The sequence below is a fragment of the Phyllopteryx taeniolatus genome, chromosome 14, assembly GCF_024500385.1.
Source record: "Phyllopteryx taeniolatus isolate TA_2022b chromosome 14, UOR_Ptae_1.2, whole genome shotgun sequence".
NCBI classification, from domain to species: domain Eukaryota; kingdom Metazoa; phylum Chordata; class Actinopteri; order Syngnathiformes; family Syngnathidae; genus Phyllopteryx; species Phyllopteryx taeniolatus.
In genome coordinates, this window is record NC_084515.1 from 6,927,631 (window position 1) to 6,948,715 (window position 21,085).

General features: G+C 42.6%; 1 protein-coding gene across 1 annotated transcript in view; it reads left to right on the forward strand.

Moving 5' to 3' along the window:
• Positions 1 to 7,074: 7,074 nt before the first annotated feature.
• The window catches only part of LOC133489197 (ephrin type-A receptor 4-like), a 34,916-nt gene continuing 20,905 nt past the window's right edge, over positions 7,075 to 21,085 (forward strand). Inside the window, exons 1-5 of the mRNA XM_061798055.1 lie at positions 7,075 to 7,275; positions 8,851 to 8,918; positions 12,639 to 12,836; positions 13,568 to 13,678; positions 14,046 to 14,400. Coding sequence (XP_061654039.1) covers positions 7,119 to 7,275; positions 8,851 to 8,918; positions 12,639 to 12,836; positions 13,568 to 13,678; positions 14,046 to 14,400 — 889 coding nt within the window. The 5' untranslated portion in view covers positions 7,075 to 7,118. The remainder of the gene's footprint in view (positions 7,276 to 8,850; positions 8,919 to 12,638; positions 12,837 to 13,567; positions 13,679 to 14,045; positions 14,401 to 21,085) is intronic.

The window sequence follows — 21,085 nt, forward strand, 5'->3', positions numbered from 1 at the left end:
GTAATGGTAAATGACTTGATGTGGAATTGTTAGTGAGCCCAGAAGCTTGTGTCCTCTCCATCTCCTCCTACATCCCATCTGCAGTGCGTGTCCACAGTGTTGGTGAGTGCAGGAGCTGCGGGGGTGAAGAGGAATTATTGTGGAAAAATGATAAGAAAACTTGTGATGTAACGGTCTGAGTTGCACCTCTGCTGTCCAGGCCAAGACACAGAGTGAGAAGAGAGGAATTCTAGTGTAGGGGTATACAGTACAGTATATTCTGTGACATCAGAAGGTGGCCTGAGGTGTTTTAATCTGGTAAAACCTTGGCAGACTACTGAGGGTACCTCATGCCAGGAGAGGTGAGGGGAACAATGGAGAGGAGCACTGAGGAGTATTTTTAGGGTGGTCTGTTATCTGAGGAGCAGGGTCACATCGCTGAGGGGAGAACACGGTCCAGGCTCTCCGCCAAGACACGAGATAAGGAGGAGTGGAACAATGAAAGTCCTCACACACATACACGCACACACACTTGTACCACCACAAAGACAGTCTCAGAAGCACAGGAAGCCAAGCGCAAACTCCACTCATACACATCGTCTCAGAGATACACTAATGGCCCGTTTGCACTATAAGCAGCACAGTTACAATATGTTGAGTATGCTTCCATATGTGTGTAACCCATACCATTTTGATGAGGATCTGGATAAAGGTGTAGCTACAGAAATCAATTTTCACTTATCGCTGTTTTGAGTCAAAATGGGTTTTTGCTCCTTCCGCTGAATGCCAATGAAGTCCGTCTATTCCTGTCGACTAACTTCACCCTTATGTACTGTTTATTTTTCATGCCCACATAGTATATTCCAGGTCAATTTTGACCCGAACCAAAAATATCCTCATAATAATTGTCTATATCAAATTATTTGTCAATTTACAATGCCTAGAAAATATATCAAATAGCTTTGTTTTTACGATCATCTTTAATTTATATGATAACATGTCACCTCATTTTAAATATAAAATAAAAATTTTAAAATATAAAAATGAAAACACAGATAAATACGTTGTCTAGCATGCACGTAAAATATAAAATGTATTTTTATATGCATACAATACATACAATAAATAATGATAAATGCATAAATTAGACCAATGAGGACACTGAATGAGTTGATTTTCCCTCTATTAACTGGACATCGCTTTACCTTTAAATCTATGTTAGCTTTTCCATTTTAAAAGTTAATAGTATTAAGTCGGTTTAAAATATTTATAGTATATTGAAGGTAAAAAAAACAACATTTTTTAAAATCCTGATTTTAGTGGTACCCCACGGAGGCATTTGCATTTATTGACTAATGGGCAATATATGCTCCATATCTGCTTCAGGTCGGCTTCCTCCGACAATCCAAAACAAACTACTACTACAAAAAAAAAAAACATGCAGGTTCGGTAATTGATTTTTTTGTATTAGGTTAAATTCTTTGGAGGACTGCAATATGCAAAATTGCCTTGGATGTCATATTAGTTGCGTGTCAGCATCCACATTGTGAAAATGAAACAAGTCAGATCCAACTTAATGGTTCCAAACTGTACCGTTGTGAACCTAACTGAATCTAGGGACACTTCACTGATCAGTCAATTAGTCCTAATTCTTCATCTTTAATAGGAAAAATGTGGTCTAGTTTCCAATTGAGAGAAGGCCTTTTTTCATTCCAGAATAACTGTGCCTCAGTGTATAAAGCAAGGTCCATTAAGGCATCCTTGAATTACTTAGGTACTTTATGTAAGAACTTGATCAACACCCTGAACCAGAGATTGTGGCCCAACATCAGTGACCTCTCTGACCTCACAAATGTTTGTCTGCATACATGGACAAAACGTCACACAGGCACACTCCAAAATCATGTAGAAAGTCTTCCAGAAGAGTGAAAGTTGAAAAAGGTAACAACTCCATAGCTTCTTTAATTTTCACTTCCGGTATGCCAGCTGTCCTCATACTTTTGTTCTTAAGATGTACAGATCTACACAGGTGACTTAAGAGTGTTTTCCCCTCACTTGACTGTTTATCTTGACTGTGCGCTTTGTCCCTCTGTTGTTTCCCTCGGAAGACGGAAATGGCAGCTGAACAGATGGAGGGAGATGGGAGAGAATATCTATTCACTCTGACTCCGTGTTTATCGAATCATGCACACAGACGCACACACAAATGCACGCACACACACACAGAAATCCTGTACTATATATTTTTTCTAAAATATATGACTTTTTACCTTGAAAATATACGTTAATCTCAAATATATGATTTATTTTGTTGAAAATTATGACTGTTCTCATTAAATTACTACATTAATCTAAGAAATGTACATATTTTCTTCACAAAAATATGCAACTTTTTGTCGAAAAACATAAAAGCATTTTTCAAATTGTCCTGGTTTTTAACCATTCCACAAAATGAAAGACTGACTTGATCTCAGATTATCAAGTCTTGACACCAGGCAGGTGTGGTGAAGGACCCAACTGCAAAACACCGAACTACCAGAAAGGTTGGAAACGATTTGAATAATCAATTCAAGTTCAGTGATAGTTCAGTTCAAAGCCAGGATACAGAGTAGCTCATGTCACTGTCGAGAGGGTCAGGCTTGGAAGATTTGAGAGGGAATTTGTCTAGGGCCAAAGTGATGCAATGTTCCGTAATCCACAGATACCAGGTCAGGAAATGCTCAGATTTCACGATTGTCTTCATCCACGATTCAAAAGAGGAGGAACAGGGAATCTCACACAAACTTGATGTGACAGAGCTTCCGGTCGTAGACGGAAAGCTGAGTGGATTCACGGGGTAGCGTTGTATTGTCTTGCACAGATGACTGTCGGACACTCTGACACTGATTGTATGACACTGATTGTATCATCAACAAAGCCAAAGGGGTGTGTCACTGTGGCTAGTAGAACATAATTGGCTGATAGGTTGGGTGTCTGTCGTGACAACTGTGCATCCAACCTCCCATGCATTTACAGTGGCTATAAAAAGTTTACACACCCCTCTTCAAATGCCAGTTTTTGTGAAAAAAAAAGATTAAAAAAATTATTTCAAAACTTTTTTCCACCATTAATGTGAATTACCAGAACAACTCAATTGAATTTTAAAAATAATAATTTCAAGAGGGAAAGCAAAAATAAAGAACTAAAATAATGTGCTTGCACAAGTGTGCACACCCTCTTATATCTGGGATGTGGCTTTGTTCAAAATGTACCCAGCACATTCAAACAGATATTAAATGGGAGTCAGTCACACACACCTGTCACCATTTAAAGTGCCTCTGACTAACCCCGAATAAAGATCAATTGTTCTAGTAGGATTTTACTGAAATCTTTTTTCTTCCTCTTTTTTTTTTTTTTTTTTTTTTTTTTTTTTGCTTTCTGAAGGTTTTGTGCCAACAATGACTGATATTGGGAACTATTCATAATTCCCTCTATATTCCCCAGTGCACGCTAAAGAAAAACAATCCCAAAGCACGAAGCTGCCACCATCATGGTTCACTGTCGCTATGGCATTCTTTTGTTGATGAGCAGTGTGGTATTTTCGCCAAACACACTTTTTGGAATTATGGCCATAAAGTTCAACATTGGTTTAATTGGATCACAACAAATTCTCCCAAACACATATGGAAAAGTGGTTCACTGTTATTTGGGACAACTCAAGTGCTAGAATCTGATATAATGTCTTAGCTCGACTAAACTGAACTGATCTAAACGTACTAAGTGAAACCAGCCAGTGACTTCAACAAAGAGTAACGCAATATGGCACCGTGCTGCCTGCTGACTTTAACAAGAAATGCAAAAATATTTAAATTCCTCTCTATAGTATTTTCTTTTTAGAAATTGCACATGATGATTCTCTTCCCACTAATCAACCACCAACTGTGTGTCGAGCTGCCATCTTTATCTACATTGGCACGGTAAAGTACCGATTGTCTATTTCCATACCACCTGCCTTTAAAATTGTATAGCATTCCAAAGTGAAACATACTGTCCTGCTTGGTGGGAATGAAGCTGTAAACATGTTTAGCTCCTGCAGTTATGGAAGCCCATGTTGGACTGCAAGCTAAGAGAAAGCTGAAATCACTCCAGGAATATCTTAGGGAGGCTTTGAGGGAAGATCCTTTCCAAACGCCCAACAACACCCCCACCCTCACTACCATCACCACCAGCAGCCGTACTCCACCGACTCCTACCCAACCAATCAGCTCCTCACTGGCAATGCGCTGTCCCCGGTCTCTCTTCCCAGCCTCCTTTGTTCGTCTCTCTAGCCGCCCACGCACCTAGCGTCCCTTGGGCTTTTTTCTCACACACATTTACGCATTTACCTTTGGAAACTGTTTTATTTCCTCCAGTCCCCCCTCTCGTCTTGATCTCTATCGTATTAGACACTGGGCAATGCTGCGTGTGTCCATGTTAACATGTAAAATATACAAGCACACACCATCTGTGTGAGACCCACAATACAGATGTGTGGGCAGCAGCCATCTGGGAACCCGAATTGAACAAAAGATGTGCGTGTGTAGACGTGTTTGTACGATGGCGTGCCAAGGGCCCTCTGTGGACCCCCCTTTCCTTCAGAGACCTGTGAATCTCAAAGGAGAGTGTGAAAAACATCCCTACAGTCATCAATCAAAACTTTGGTGACACAAATGACCAGAAACAACGGCTCGCCCCAGTACCACCCACCCACGCCGCCACGCCACAGGGGCTTCGCCTTGTGCCGCCCGACGCCATTGGCCAGACGTTCCCAGCCGAAATCACGTTCCCTGCTTTGGCTAATTGGGCCTTTGTGATTGCGCGGTCGATCGTGCCGTTGGGGAAGGAAAAAAAACGTGAAAATGGTCTTATGGCAAGTAGGGGGAAGAGTGGCATATCGAATGCGGGAGTTCCTTTCTTTTTATTTCGGCTTCTCAAAGCACCAGATGCTCTTCCTGGGCCCCTTAGGATGCCTTACGCAGTATCGACATGGTTTCGGCGGAGCAACTGTAACGACAAAAACAAAGATGGAGACCGGCACATGCATGCAAATGCAAACACACGCACACGCCAACCGTGATATACTGTACTTTGAAATCACCCTCACAAATATTTTCTGTGCCTTTTTAACAGTTGTTACCATAACGCAACTACATTTTGCAAGACAACAAACTTGTAGGTCATGGGTACAAACAAAAGGCCCGCACGCCAAATCTGGCCCTCGACGTGATTTTATGTGGTTTGTGAAAGCTCCCTTGTTAACAAAAAATGAAAAGATTGTTTTGAATGTTGTTTTCTTACTGGACCTGATGTGAACCGAACCGTGAGCTTAAAACCAAGGTACGTTGTTATTGTTGTTTTGACTTTTGTCTTGTTGCCCCGGCAAGTCACTCCCGTGACTTTTGTCACAGTTTTTACGCCGGATGCCCTTCCTGACACAATCCACCAATTTTTTATCCTAGCTATGCTAGCTGTCTCCTGACTGTACGTACCGAACTGCAATTTTTGGTGAACTATTACGCCCCTCGCAACCATAACAATGATGTGGCCTGTGGTGAGAACAAGTACCAGCAGTACCTCAGGACTGGCGGCGAAGAACAAGGGCAGGGGCGCAAAGTGACGCTCTATCTGGTTATCAAAAATGTTATGTCTGATAAGAGAACAACTGTGTGCTAACGAGAACTTTATTCATCATCATTCATCAAGTTGTACGATACAACACACACTAACATTGCGACACATGGTTTAGGACACAGATGTCTGTTATTCTGTACGGCTGTATGGACGCTACATGCGTGTGTATATATATTTGACCAAAAATTTGTCCTATTGCAAGTATGTCCTCAAATACAATAAAAGCACAAGTGAAATAGAAACAGCAATGCCCATTTTTTTAGAGCCTGTCTACAATGTCCCATTTTGCAACACACGAGGCAATGGAACATAAGATGAGACCAGCTAGTTTGTTGAAGTGAAACTACCGTGCTACAGGACTACTACTAATTACAACAATGACATCAAAGATTAATCGACTTCGACTCAAATTTCATCACATTATAGTCGACTACAAAAAAATGTTGACTCATTCAACCCCCCCTGCCCCTGCTCTCTTAACTCGACCCCTGTGTTTGCAGTTTACCGTACAAGATCGGAATGACCAAAAAAAAAAAAACACACACGCACACAATTCGGTGTTATTTAACATTTACTTTATCATGCTGTGATTTCACAAGAGTGATTGTTCTCCACTCAGTTCGAGGGAGGGATGGTGGAGGAGGACAGGTCACGAGGCTGTTCTTTGTTTTGCTTCGTCGTGTTTTCAAGCACAATTCAAGTCTTTTTTTTACTTTCTTGTCCAAATGCTCTCACTTGTGGTAATATTATTCCACGATGGGCCCTTATTTTACGCCCTTTACTGGTATAGAGACAAAACAATTCAAGCTAGTCAATGATGATTTGATTGACACCCATAACGCTTCCATGTACAAGGATCACCAAGAGGTGGCGCTGTAGTTATGTGTCCTGGTCCTCCAGCAACATTCGGGGTGCTTTGGAGGTAACTATTTTGTCACCTCAAACCAGTATGATGCATTTTTTTGTGATTTCATAAAAAGCTTCATCGTGTGATTTTTATTATTCTTTTTTATTTTTTGTGTGTGTCTGCCGTTTTAGCGGTTTTCATCCATGAAAAGCTGCATAAAAAATAAAGGACGTGTAAGAAATAGGGCGAATTAAATATTTATCTTGGATTTTTTTTTTCCAGCTTGGAGGTTTTTAGGGTTGTAAACTAAATATAGAGCGAGGGAAAACATTGATAGATTTTTACCCATTTACATATAGATTACCATACAAATAAGGACCTTTTTTTAACATGGCTTTTTCTTTTCATCTTTCAAACTAAAATGCATGATGATTCCTTTTAGTGTTTGCTTATAGTGCATGCATATTATTTGGCTCGTGCAGTTTGAATGCCCACAAGGCGAAGCACGCGAGTGTGAGACCGCCCCACTACCCCGTGCATCCAACTCACTCCCACCACACACGCACCACACACACACACATACACACACACACACGCACACAAACCCTTGGCTTCTTCATTAACACACACTTTTCCCACCGGGATGGATCCTCCGCAGCCAGCGCGCACAGCCAGCGGCCAACACGCACGCTTCCCCCCGTCACACATGGCTGCGCATGTAAGGCGAACATTCACGGCGTTTATGTGGATAATAGCTACAGTTTCAAGTTCCAGGACGAGGATTTTTCCGGCCAATGAAGGTAAGGAGTCCGTGGGACTGGAACTGTCTTTGCGCGGTGAGACTCGGCTGCGTGCGCTCTGTGTGCGCCCTTGGATGGTTCGGGTTTAAAAGTTGACGTATTGGGACATGTCCTCCTTGCTTCCTTGCGTGGTGACGCATCTCTTAAGCACTTTGAAATTTGTCATGTAAATGGATTTTTTTGTCTTAAATTGTTTTGCACGAAACAACTATAGCTAATGTAACCTCTAGTTTGAAATGATCAATTATTTCAAGCATATGGACCAACGTTTTGGGACCTTTTATTCCAACAATCAATCTGGGATTCGTTTAGATGTCAGCAAATCTGTTTTTTGTTTTATCTTATCAAGACATTTTGGGGCGTTTTGTGGTACCAATGCTTGGGAATAGCCTTTTTGTACACGGTCCACAGACGCAGGGTGAGGTGGGTTTGGTTCGGAAGAACTTGACTCAACCCCATCAACCATCTCTGTGATGAACAAGAACAGAAATGCTGAGCCATCCAGGCCCTCACTCATGCCCAATATCAGTGACCTCTGACCTTACACACTCCAACTTGTAGAAAGTCTTCCCACAAGTATGGTTATAATTTTGAAATGCTGCCTCTGTTCTCAGCCAGGTGTCCCAATACTTTTGCATATAAGTTTGAGTTATTTCTCCGTACAGTGGAGCCTTGAGACACAAGTGACTCGACTTGTGAATTATTATTTTTTTCGATAGGAGCCATCGTTTATCCTTAATTTGCGAGCAAATATTTGAGATATGAACAATGTACGGTCGCAGTGAAATCAACTCACTTGACCACAAGCAGCAATTTGGCAGATAGTGAGCAATTCTTCAAAAAAAGAGGCTTCCAGTTGTTTAATGCCATTACCAGTTGGAGCTCACTGTCAAACTAAACATGAAACAAAGAGAATTACATGTTATTTAGATCAACCACACAGCTTCGCTGCGGGAACGTCCTCTTAGCTTAATGCCAAAAAACAGTGCAAAATGCCATAGATGGGCTAAGATCAATGTGAGGGTGTTATAATGCAACAGGCAATGCATATTTGAACATAAACTGTGCATCAATACATAATACAAAAATACTCAAAGGCATATATTCTTTATCCTCTGTGATAAATGACTAATATTACTACAGCTCACTGAGTCACTTACAGTAATTGTAAAAATCTTCTTCGTTTGTGTCTGCATGACTGTGTTATACTGCTCCCGGTGGCCAAGTCACACACAGCAGAAGGAGCCGCAATGAATTAATCATGATGCGCCAACAGTTTAATTCATTTCCATTCATTTCAAAGAGTAAAGATGATTTGAGTACAAGTGTTTTGAGTTACAAGCGTGTTCACAGAATGAATTAAATCTAAAATATTAGAATTATATAATTATATTGAAATTTAAATCCACATTAGAAGCTGAAACAGTGTTTATGCTTCCTGTTAATTCCCACATTTGTTTCTGATTTAGTGGATGCACAAGTATTTGGCAAAACAACTACTAGTTTTTTGTTTTGTTTTGCACCGATCAATTTTTTTTTATTGAAGCATTGTTAACTGTGTATGTGTCATTTTAGTGACCCTGTTGGATACCAGGACAGTGCCAGGAGAGCTGAAATGGGCAGCGAGTCCCTCAGAAGGAGGGGTGAGTGGGAGCTCTCGATTTTTCTTTTTCATTTTTTATCAGATGCACTGTAGACAACCTGCTGTCTTTTTGGATAAGGCGCACAGACATGCAATCACGAGGTCTGGAAACTTTAAATATTCCTCCCGCAGATTTGAAAATGAGCTGTCCACCCAGCCTGAGTGCTAATACGGGGTAGTTGGCATTGTGTTTGGCACACGATGTGGCATAAAGCAGCCTGCTGGTGGGTGTCATTTCTTTAGACATTTTTTAACTGCTGTGTATTAGCCAGAATTAATCGTTAAAAAAAATCTAAAAGTTCTCTACTTTCACTGTGCACTGACTCTCACCCCGTTGTTGGTTTAAGAGTTATTGGTGAACTTGACACCAGATTCTTGGCTCTCTATACGTTCATTCTCTCACAGACCGCTTGATTGACGGGGTCCTGGTCCGCACACAGCAAGCTTTTGATTACAGGCGCCACCCTCTCCCCCGCTCCCCCTCACCCCTTCTGACACTTTCTGCATCTTCTTGCTTCACATCCACATCACAGGGGATCTCTCTGCAGGGGCAAAGCTGTTTTTTTCCCCTTGGCAGCTGTGATTTTCATTCAGCTAACAAAGAGTCTAAATGAGTGGAGACGCGGCGGCATCGCACCTCATTTTTCTTTACAGCCCGGCCTCCGAACACCCACACATAAAAAACATGCATGCCACACGAGAAGCGTGCTCATGCCCTTCTTCATACACGCACACGCTTGCGTTGCACATTAACCCTCTGAAGCATGGCCCGGTCATCAAATTTTCATCTCTTGAAACTCAACTATTTATTGGACCTTTTGACGAGAACAAGTACAACACATCGAAATGGGCTTTTTTTGGGGGGGGGGGGGTGATAATATAGTGAACAGCAAATGTTTTAGGTTATGATATACAGAAACCAATCTATCACATAATAGTTGAATCAGGAAAATTTGTTTTGTATTTATTCATAAACATGTTACTTCACATAGACCACAAACACACCGACACAATGGAATCCAATACAGTGGGTGTAGGCCAGAAAATTGGTATCGTATGTGTACTTAATATGTTTGTCTGAATTGTCGTGTGTTGTTTTTTTGGGTTTGGAGTTTGCATGTTCTCCTAGTGCCTGCGTGGGTTTTCTCCGGGCACTCTGGTTTCCTCCCACATCCCAAAAACATGCATTAATTGGAGACTCTAAATTGCCCGTAGGCATGACTGTGAGTGTGAATGGTTGTTTGTTTCTATGTGCCCTGCGATTGGCTGGCAGCCAGTTCAGGGTGTACCCCGCCTCCTGCCCGATGACACCTGGGATAGGATCCAGCACGCCCGCGACCCTAGTGAGGAGAAGCGGCTCAGATAATGGATGGATGGATGTTTTTTTGGGTGCACAGGTTTTTTTCTTGGGCAGGTGGGCTAGTGGTTAATGTCAAAGTTCTGAGGTTCAAGGTTGGAATCTTGGCTCTGGCCTTCGTGACTGGAGTTTGTATGTTCTCCGCGTGCTTGAGCGGGTTTTCTGCAGATAATCCACCTTCCTCTCCCATTCCAAAAACATCCAAGTTAGGTTCATTGAAAACCCTAAATTGTCCATTGTTGTCAATATGGTCTGGTCCAAATCCGGGTGCCCCCTAAAAATTGGGAAACCATTTGGGCAGCCGTGGCCCAATGGTTAAGCGCCTACCACTGTGGGGGACCTAGGTTCAAGACCCCGACCGGACCATCCGCCAACATAACCCGGACTCACGGCTGTGGTATCCTTGAGCAAGACACTGATACCCCGAACTGCTCCCCGGGCGCTTCAGCTGCCCCCTGCTGCAGTGTGTTCCGCTAACAAGTGTGTGTGTTCACTGTGATGGGTAAAATGCAGAGAAAAAATTTCGTGTGCATCCATGCATGTTCATGACAATAAAGGTGATTCTTCTTCTTCTTCTTTTTTCCATGGCAGTGTCGTAACTGGCCAGAGGAGTTATGTTATAGTGGAGGGTTACATGAATGTAGACCTTAGCTAACATCTTGTTCTTCAGGCCAAAAACAACAACGTCGAGACTGAATCAACAGTACCTCTGTTGGCTTCAGTGCCACTTTTATAAAGTGTAATTACTGTATATTCTGTAGTATTTGCGTGTTGGAAATGTGCCTTTAATGAGTCGGATTGGCCAGTTAGTCTGCGTGTGAGTGTCGAGGCGGGAATTGTGGCCAACAGCAACTCCTTGCGAGTGTTCACATTTCTTACTTGCCTGTCTGACTGTTTGTCACAGCCAGTAAACGGCCGAAAGTGCATCGGCTCCTGTGGCTGTCCTTGCCCACATGCAGGGGCATTACATTACCTTAATTGCTGATTTTGTTTTTTCAAATGTCAAATGGCTCACAAATTGGGGCACTCATATGTCAAGGTACCACTGTACTTTGGTCCATAGTGGTCATTGATCAAGCCACTCACTCTGGTCTTAAGTCAAGTCCTTACAGACCAACCTACTGGCACCCTATCATACTAACAAACTGTGCCGATACTGTAATTGAGAGGTCCATAAGTATGTCATATAGTTATGCATTCAACTGTGTCATTTGGTAGAATGACCCCACCCAACACACGCAATGTCTAATCATCAATTCACTAATAGATGTGCGGCGCTAAAGGCCGTTATTAGTTAACTGACAAGATCAGCCCTGACGGCATATCGATGAAAGTTCATTGCACACATGTTCACACGCACACAACCATTTCCCATTCCGGCCTTCCCACCAGCGCACACGCTCATTCCGTCATTCACGCACACTCCCCTCCCGTTGTCCCTCATTGGACATGGCACATTTAAATTTGTGTGTCTCTCAGTTGTAGGGAGAGACCAGATTATTATTCAGCGGCAATAAAAAGCCAATTTGGAGTTGGGAGGCTTGGGGGTCATTTGGCGGGGGGGGTCACAGTACAAGGCAAGTGGCTGCTTCTATTGAGATGGATGGTGCAGTGAAGGCTGAGCCTGCTTCACTTGCATGGAAATGTGATTGTAAAAAAAAAAAAAAAAAAAACCTTGAGTGGTAACAAATGGGATACCGCAGCAGAATGGTGATGCAACAATGAATGGCTGCCGTCAATTAACCATGCAGCATGTGAAATGTGCAGAGGTTATCAATTCTCTCTGTCTTGGGCTTTTGTCTGCTAGGACCAAAACCAATAGTTAACTTTTTTTATTTGACTGTCAATTAGTTTTTGTCTGCAGGTTAGTATGTATTTATGCAAGTAGAGTTCAATAAGTACAATAGACCATATAACATTACATTAAATGTTTTGTTAAAATTACTTTAATGAATTTTCCAATTGTGCAGTATTGTAAAATATTTTGTCAAACTATTTATTTAAACGCTTTTAGGGCGATGGTGTCTGAAATTGCATAACAAAAGACAATTTAATGCTCATGAGGTTTATTTTTAACCACATTTTATTGATTTTCTCCTGGGTTTTATTTTCTGGCAGCGCCATTTCAAAGCATCCACACTTGGCAGCATTTGAGTTTTTGGATTAAATGCACTGACTAATAATAACTTTAGTAGTTTAGGATATACTTCTTCAATTTGGAGGCGGTGCTGCAGGACTTTACTTTCGAAGAAATATATTTTAATTTGACACTATTATTTATATATTTTAACTTTGTTATTCTTATTTTATTCTTCATCTAACATCCTCAGAGACTCATGTGTATGTGTGTATATGAATTTGCAGTGGGAAGAAGTGAGTATCATGGATGAGAAGAACATCCCCATCAGGACGTACCAGGTGTGTAACGTCTTACAACCCAATCAGAACAACTGGCTGAGGACGGACTGGATCCCCAGGTCCGGAGCTCAGCGGGTTTATGTGGAGGTCAAGTTTACACTGAGAGACTGCAACAGCCTGCCTGGGGTCACCGGCACCTGCAAGGTATGAGGTCTCAGAATAATTGCAAAAATATTGTTTCATTGTCATCTTCAAATAATTACGTGGAAGACATTACAGTGTTTCCCCGCCATCTCACAGTCCGTCATTCGCGTCCCCGCTATATGGCAGATTTTAAGCGATTGTTTTTTTCTGTACTTTTGTCGTAACGCGGACCCCTGCTATCCGCGGGGAACAGGCACCGCAAATAGTGAAAATCGGTGAATAATTGACACTCTCTTACAAAAACATAAGCAAGGGTTTCTGTGAATAACAGAGAATAAATTAAGTTAAAAGAAAAAGGCCGAACTGCGAATACACGAGGGTCCACTGGAGACTTGTTGGCATGACTTAACAATCTGACCAGGCCCTGCCTCTTCAAGCCACTTACATGTATCTAACGCAGACAGTATAATACATACAGTATTTTGTACATGTTTTATGCCTGTATTTAGTGTCTTTTCGAAGATGTTTGTTTAAAGCATGTGGGAAGGGTAAAACTATCCCCCCAAAATTGTACATTGTCTCTCTATATCCTGAATTTTCATCCATTACGGATGGATTTGGATACTATCCCCAACGATAGATGCAAGCATGTATGGGATTTCTTCAGATATTTATTATATTTTACGACAGCTGGATTTCTCAGTTGGGCTCATTATCATATAAAGAGGGGAATTGAGCAGCAGCAGAGATAAATAGATGTCTCTCTTCTTTAAATCCCTTTTGTCTTGCAGGAGACGTTCAATCTGTACTACCACGAGTCCAACGAAGACAGGGAGAACTTCATCAAAGAGAGCAGTTTCATTAAGGTGGACACCGTGGCGGCAGACGAGAGCTTCACTCAGGTAACGAGCGACATCTTCATCCTGCCGCCTACGCTCACCGTAATTCGCTCTTATCTCAAAGAAAACCCTCCTGAGGCACTTAGCTGTAATGTTTTTATTTGCGGTACAAGCACTTTTATCTTAGCCGGACCATGCAGGAATATTTCTTCGTCCTTGCTAATTACCTCTCCCAAGGGGGTTTATGTTTTCATTAGCATTTGATTATTTGTTAGTAAGCGGGATTACAGGATACTGTGTCACTGATTTCCATGAACTTGCATTAAATGATTCACTTTTGGCTGAGGATAGAGATGTACTGTAGGTGTTTGCTTTTTTTAATCAAAAAGACAGCAGCAGCAATGTGTAAATCCTCTTTCCGTGTGTCTAGGTGGACGTTGGAGACCGCATCATGAAACTCAACACTGAGGTGCGGGACGTGAAGGTGACGAACAGGAAGGGCTTCTACTTGGCCTTCCAGGATGTTGGGGCCTGCATCGCCTTAGTGTCCGTGCGGGTTTTCTTCAAAACCTGCCCCCTGACTATTCGTAACCTGGCAACCTTCCCGGACACGGTGACAGGGGCTGACACTTCGTCCTTAGTGGAGGTCAGGGGTTCCTGTGTCGACCAATCAGAGGAGAAAGAAGAGCCAAAAATGTACTGCGGGGCTGATGGAGAGTGGCTGGTTCCCATTGGTGGATGTCTTTGTAACCCAGGATACGAAGAAAAGGGCAGTTCATGTAAAGGTAAGCAGCTTGTTTGTTGTTATTATTATGGTCTGACTCATCCTAGTGACAGTGGTGAGGCTTTAGTAGCAAACATGGGGCATGAATTAAGCTGTTCTTTACACAGTAAACTGAGGTGAAAGCTGGCAAGTGCATTGGTGAATAAGTCTGTTATCTATAGCTGAACCACTAAGAACAGCAATGAACATTCCACTCTGCTTTCTCCAACTTGGATTAAACAACATATTTGAACAGAAGTCGCCAAAATAGTCACATTCTGTACTTAAGTAGAGGCACATACAGTACACATATTTAATTCAAATGCCAACTTTAGCCTAGCATGAAAAGTGTAAACCGCTAGCTTGGCACCATGATGGCATAATTAACACAATCAATCCATGTTAACAAAACATACAGTAGGTTGCTGACATGACCAACACATGGTTCTCCACATACTGTATCTCCCCATAATATTTGATTTTAACACACAAAGAAGATGTATAATTAAATGTCTTATATTAACTGTGCAAACACATGGCAACGCTTCTTTTCCCATCCCTGACGAGATGTGGTGGAAACAGTTTTCCAGCTGTACCGTCATATTTAGTGCACAAACATGGCAACCAATGTTACCATAAGCCTGGTGAGATGACTTTTAAAATTAATTAGATCGGATTTCATCCTTTGATTTGAACACTATTTTAAATAAATTGGCTAGCAAACCAACAGTTTCCCTGCTGTAGCGTCATATTTATTGCAGAAACATAGCAGCAAATATTTTCTACATTTCCAAATTAATCATAAGGCATAAGGAGAATGTGAATTTAGCAAATAATTGTGAACATGTTGCGATGGGTTTTGTTTAGGATAAGAAATGAAAGCAGGTCATGAATATTGCATCACTAACTGTTGGCACACAATTTCTTGGCAAAAGTATTTTCTATTTTACTATTTTCCAGTTTACTGTTGAATCCATGGCACTTGTTAGTTTTTTACAGTGTATGTCAATGTTATGTCAATATACATGTATATTTAATAGGTCTTTAATGGGTCACTTGAGGAAGAATTAAAGTACATTTATCATGTCTCGAGCTGAAATAGTTTGGTAAATGGTGTTCCATTTCCTGCACACTAGAAGTTGTTAGGTCTCATTGTGAATCGCCATCTGGACAAAAATTGCTTGGAAAAAAAACGCCTTTCTGTCACTTGTAAGTGTGGTCCGAACTTTACAGTAGCAAATATGCAAGCTGTTCACACCTCTCACCAACATACTCGAGGCGTGGATGACGTGGAAGGGAACGGCGTGGCGGTGAGGGACAACACGAACGTGCATGTTTGTGTGCATGAAGCATTTAACAAAAGTCTTATGTGGAGACACTGATACAACATGGCGTCGCTCCTCTTAGTCACTCCCACCCAGATGGACAGAGACCGGTAGGGGGACATGGGGGAGCCTCTCACTGATCTGCTCCCTCCATTTTTATTTATGGAGCCTATCCCAGAAGGCTAATTGTATAACAAACAGAGCCATAATTCAAAGTTTAAAAGAAGAGAGAAAGAGTAAGAGAAAAACAAGGACATTGCAGAATGGTGCCAGTTGGCAATACATGGACTGGAAAACTGCGTTCTTTTTTTCCCCCTCTCTTCTCAATAAGATGAGCTGTTGCCAAATTTCTCTGTGTGACAAATGTTCTTAAAGACCTTCACCCCGCTTATCCTGTTTGTTTCCACTGAAAGGAGGGAGGAGGTTTGCAGGGTGGATCCTGAGGTCTGAAAGATGTTTCTCCTCTACAAGATTTAGGGGAGACCCTTGACTCTGTTGAACCTGGAGCAGATGTGAAGTGCCATCTATCTGTCGGCCATGCTCTCTCTTCCTGCCTCTCCTCTCGCCGCCTGTCAGCTAGCTGGCCAGCCTCAGCTCGCCTGGCTGGAAATCCATCAAAGTGCGTGTGAATAGCAAATGCCGCCGCAGTGAAGTCTGACCCCGCAGCGTCGGACGGGTACCTTCTACCATTTTAAGTTTGCAGTGCTGCGGAGAGGGAACGAGGGGAGGGGACACTGGAGAGGAGATTTAGACGTTCTCTTTTCCCACCCGTCGTCAAGGTCAAAAGGTTTCTGGATTTTTTTTTTTCACTCTCACGCCTGCGTTTTGTCAGTGAGGAGACAGGCTAAAAGACACCTGCTTCTTCAAGTGTACTTCAAGCAGAGCGTGTTGTGGCACACATATCCGCAAGTTCTTTCACAGGCTGCAAGGAGCTTTGTCTGAGCAAATTGAACTGGAGTGCATAGTGGTTTGTTTTGTAATTTCCCCATTGATATACGCAATTTAACTGAGAGCCAACTTCTAAAAAACTGTTTGACATTTTGTTGACACTGCAATTCTGTTTTGAACATGCAAAGTGGAGCAAAAGACACTATTATTGTTTGTGGGGAGTCCAAACTTTTTCCACCAAAAGATGCACTTTGTTATTCTTCACATATATTATGAAACATTCTAAAATCACTCCATTGTAGGTCAAGACACGTTCGGCTTTATGCTGCAGGCCATTATTTTGTGTTTCACATCACAGCCATTATTCTTCAGATGATTGCGCATGCCTTGTCAGAGCACCACCACTCAGTATTGAATGTAAGAATAACAATTTTATGGCTACAAAAAAAAAAACAAGTTTAAAAAAAACTTTCTGAATGCAGCATCTCTTGTTAGATGATTGGGATGTTAAAATGTTAAAGGAACTATATGCTGTATCCATAAGCCCCTATTGTAGCTAATTTGAATTGATGGATTTCAAAAGGTGAATATGAGAAAAGAGATTAACATTTCAGCTCTTATTTATCTGGATCTGATACATAACTATGCAGATAGCACATTTGTTTGACTCAACCCATGCTTCATGTAAGCTAAAGTACTGGCTCATGTGACTGACAGGTGTGCTTTGTTGCCCCGGTGTGTTTAGTGTCCAACCTAACATTGATTATTCCAACAATAAATAGCGCTAAATGTCTATAAGATCAATTTTAGATTTGGTCTTTGCCTGGTTAGAGGTGAGATAAGATGGGAAATCAATCAGAGCCATTACACAAACATTGGCCATAGCCAATATAATCATTCGGATTGGACATGCCCTGAAGAAGAAATAAACCACTGGTGTACCAAGTAACATGTTGAATAGGTTGATCAAGGCAAAACAACAGAAACAGCAAAAATAAAAAATAATAAAAGCTGTAAAAAAGAACCTAAAACAACACAGAGAGAGTACAGAGGCCAGGAGTGAAGGAATCGCAATCTACCGTTTACAGAAGACTCTGAACAGAGGATTCAAACTACTCATTAGCAGAAAGTATATGAAGGCCAGGTTGGAGTTTGCCAAAATGTACAGAGAAAAAGGTTTTGGGATTACTGAGACCAACATTAGCCTTTACCAAAGTGATGGAAAGGCTAATGTTAGGAGGGGAAAAAAGGATCTGCTCATGTTCTGAACATACAAGCGCAACACATTGGAGGCAATCTAATGGCTTGGGTTCGCATGGCTTCTTCTGGGACTGGCTCCGTAATGTTAATTGATGATGTAATAAAATGAACTCGAAAATCTACAGAATAATGTTGTATGTCAATTTAAAGAAATATGTGGCCAACCTAATTAGGAGATCCTTTGTCTTGCTGGACGATAATGACCCAAAACAAATAAGGAGTCCATCAGAGGCAAGAAGTGGAAGGTTTTAGACTGACCGAGTCAATCTCCAGACTCAAGCCTTGTCGAGCCCCCATTTTCCCTACTAAAGATATTGAAGGCACTAACCCTCAAACAAGCGATGACTGAAAAGAGGCTGCAACAAAAGCCTGGAAAAGCATCACAAAAGAAGAGTGCAAGTTGGATGCATGTAAATATTAAATAAGTAATTCTAATATAAATAAGTCTTATTATTCATCAATTTAAAATCTATTTGTTCCAATTGATGGAAATTTATCTGTGTGTATTATTGCATACTGTATATTATCTTCAGGTCAATTTGACAGTATTCTAAGCCAACGTTCCTACTGACAGCCGAAGCAAACAAAGAGCTATGGTGTATTAACCAGGGTTGGATACTTGATGGAATGTATACTCTGCTACTTGTACTATGCATACGATTTTTATGCTAACCCAACTAGCAGTTCTAAACCTTCTATTCCCAGACTAGTTCTGATTACCGAAACAAGAGGAGACTCAGCCAGTTCGGTGAAATGCTAAATGCTTGTTTTCACTATTGAATCAGAGTGACGTGGATAATAAGAGAAGCTGTGGAAAGGAAGAAGGGATTAGATGTTGAATGGCGAGATAGGGATATTGAAAAAGGGCCAGTGACAGCAGAAGGCAGAGCTGCCCCTCCCCCGCCAGAGGGGGTCGTCATCGGGTGCAAAGGAGACGAGTAGAGAAACACAAGAGGGCAGGAACTCCCCCTCTTTTTTTTACACCCCCAGTTAAGACTGAGGTCATGACTGAGCCCGATGAAGACGTCAAACACTCGTGACTGACAGCCGTGCACACAATCCCAAACAGGCAGAGTGCAGGGTCACGACCGAGGGAGATGAAGTCGTCAAAAGTTTGACAGCTGCGATCCGTCTGGAAAGATCGGAAACGAGGGCGGAGAGACGCGAGGCGAGCGCAAGAGAAACAACAGGGAGAATTTGAAATGGGAATAGCTGGAGAATGAAAGCGGAGCCTCCTGCTTTTTGTCTCACTCTGATGTCCCGTCCCCCTCCTTGCTTTTGGCTTTCTGATGCTGCCCGGGGCCGCTCACTGCCTGGGAGGCTTGGAATGCCTCTTTGTGTACAGTCTCTGCATTCCCAATCCCCACCATCGAGACAGATTTCATGCTTGTGCTTCTTTCCAGCGCACCTGCAGTGTCTCATCAGTAGAGAGAAAATGGAGTGAGACGACAGAAAGACAGACAGAAAAAAAGAGGTTGTGTGAAAGAGGCTTCCAGCAAAGTAGCCGCATCACTACGCCATAGCAGAAGCGAAAATAAGCCGTCTTTCACTTTTTACACAGAACCCAGTGGCAGTTTGCTTTCACACAGTGACACAGCATCCCAAAATCAGACTAGAATTAGATATGTGACTACGCTTGTCAGATAGCGATATTGCTTTCAACACAACCGTGCTGGACAAGTGTGAAAATTTACACCCCTGTCCTGGCATTGCGACATTCCCTCTGCTAAAAGCCAGATCTTCCATTGCGGATCTGACACACCTATTTTGTGGGATTTGTAGTCTAGTGGAAAACGGGCTTGAGAGAGCGGATGAGCCAAAGAATGCTGTATTGAGAGTTCCCCTTTAATTATTGTATTGCATTTTGGCCACGAAATGGTTTTGGATTGCTGATTTGGTGTCTGGAACACTGCCCAGCGATGCCTACAGAAGTCTGTGTGTGTGTGTGTCTGTAGGAGGAGAAGAGTGTGTATTTAGTGTATATGTGTGGGCATACTGTATGGTAGGTGCCAACGTTGGGAAAGAGACCAGAATGGCACAAGTGATTGTTAATGCAGGGAGGGGGGTGTAAGATTTTGCATTCCTACACCACAATCAAATGTGTGTGTTCTCGTGCCCCTCTCTCAAGGCCTTTTTATACCCTGGCGCTCGCGCTGCCGACAGCGCCCGCATTGCATCACGTGACCGACGCATAGGGCCGCGCGGCCCCTGTGCGGCACTTGACACGCACATGGCACAAATTATCGCCGCAGAGATCATATCTCGTGATTGGTCCGTTTTAGTCACATGCTGTGATGACTCAGCTTTCCCCTTGGTTCCACATACGACCTACGCCGTTGCCTTCTTGAGCGATTTTGCAGTATAATTAAACGTATCATCTGGTCATCTAGGTCCATTTTGTTCTAGCTGACACTGTTCCACGGTCGCCATTGTTGTTGCTTTGTTCCTTGTTCCGGAAAGGAAAGTAAAAACGGCCACCGGAAATGGCCATAAAATGCAGAGGAAACTCCACCCTGTGGTGTCCTAGCCGACACCAGCCGTAGCGACACCCCCGACTTGGAGGAGAACTGCAGGACATTTCCAAAACAGCACGCGTGGGTTGCCCTCAGGGATAAAGGCAAACTGCGCGCGGGGTCGCCGCAGTGACGTCAGCGCGGTCGCCGCCTGAGTATAAAGAAGCATTTCAGGTTAACGTAGAGGAGCTTTACCAGCCCCACCAGTCGGGCCTTCTGTAGCCCTCTGGCATCGGAACAAGCTGCACTCTCTCTGTCTCTCATTATCCTTTCTTTCTCCTTCCCAACTCCCTGATCCACGGTCATGGGGGGTGGCGGGTGCTACTGGAGGGTTGATCTTTGTGTGACAGAGAGGAGGGAGTCTAGGGTTTGCGGGGTCTTTGTTGTAGAGCCCCCCTTTCACATGCTAATGTTCGCACTGTTGGCTTTGGGCAGCACATGTATTTTGCTTCAAACTACCAGTTTTTAAATTTAGCCAACTTACTCTGGCATGATCACCAGGGGTTGTAGGAGTCACATTTTCAGGGTCTTACTTAAATGAAGGCGCACAGTATACGGAAATTATAAGAATCACATCCTTCCTCCTACATTCTGTAGGTTGTAATTAACAGGGCATGACCCCTGTGATGAGCAGTGAGCCTCCTTCTCAAGTGAGGGTCTATCAGTGCGTCCATCCATCCATCAATCTGTCCCTCCCACCTCTCATCCATCCATCACACAG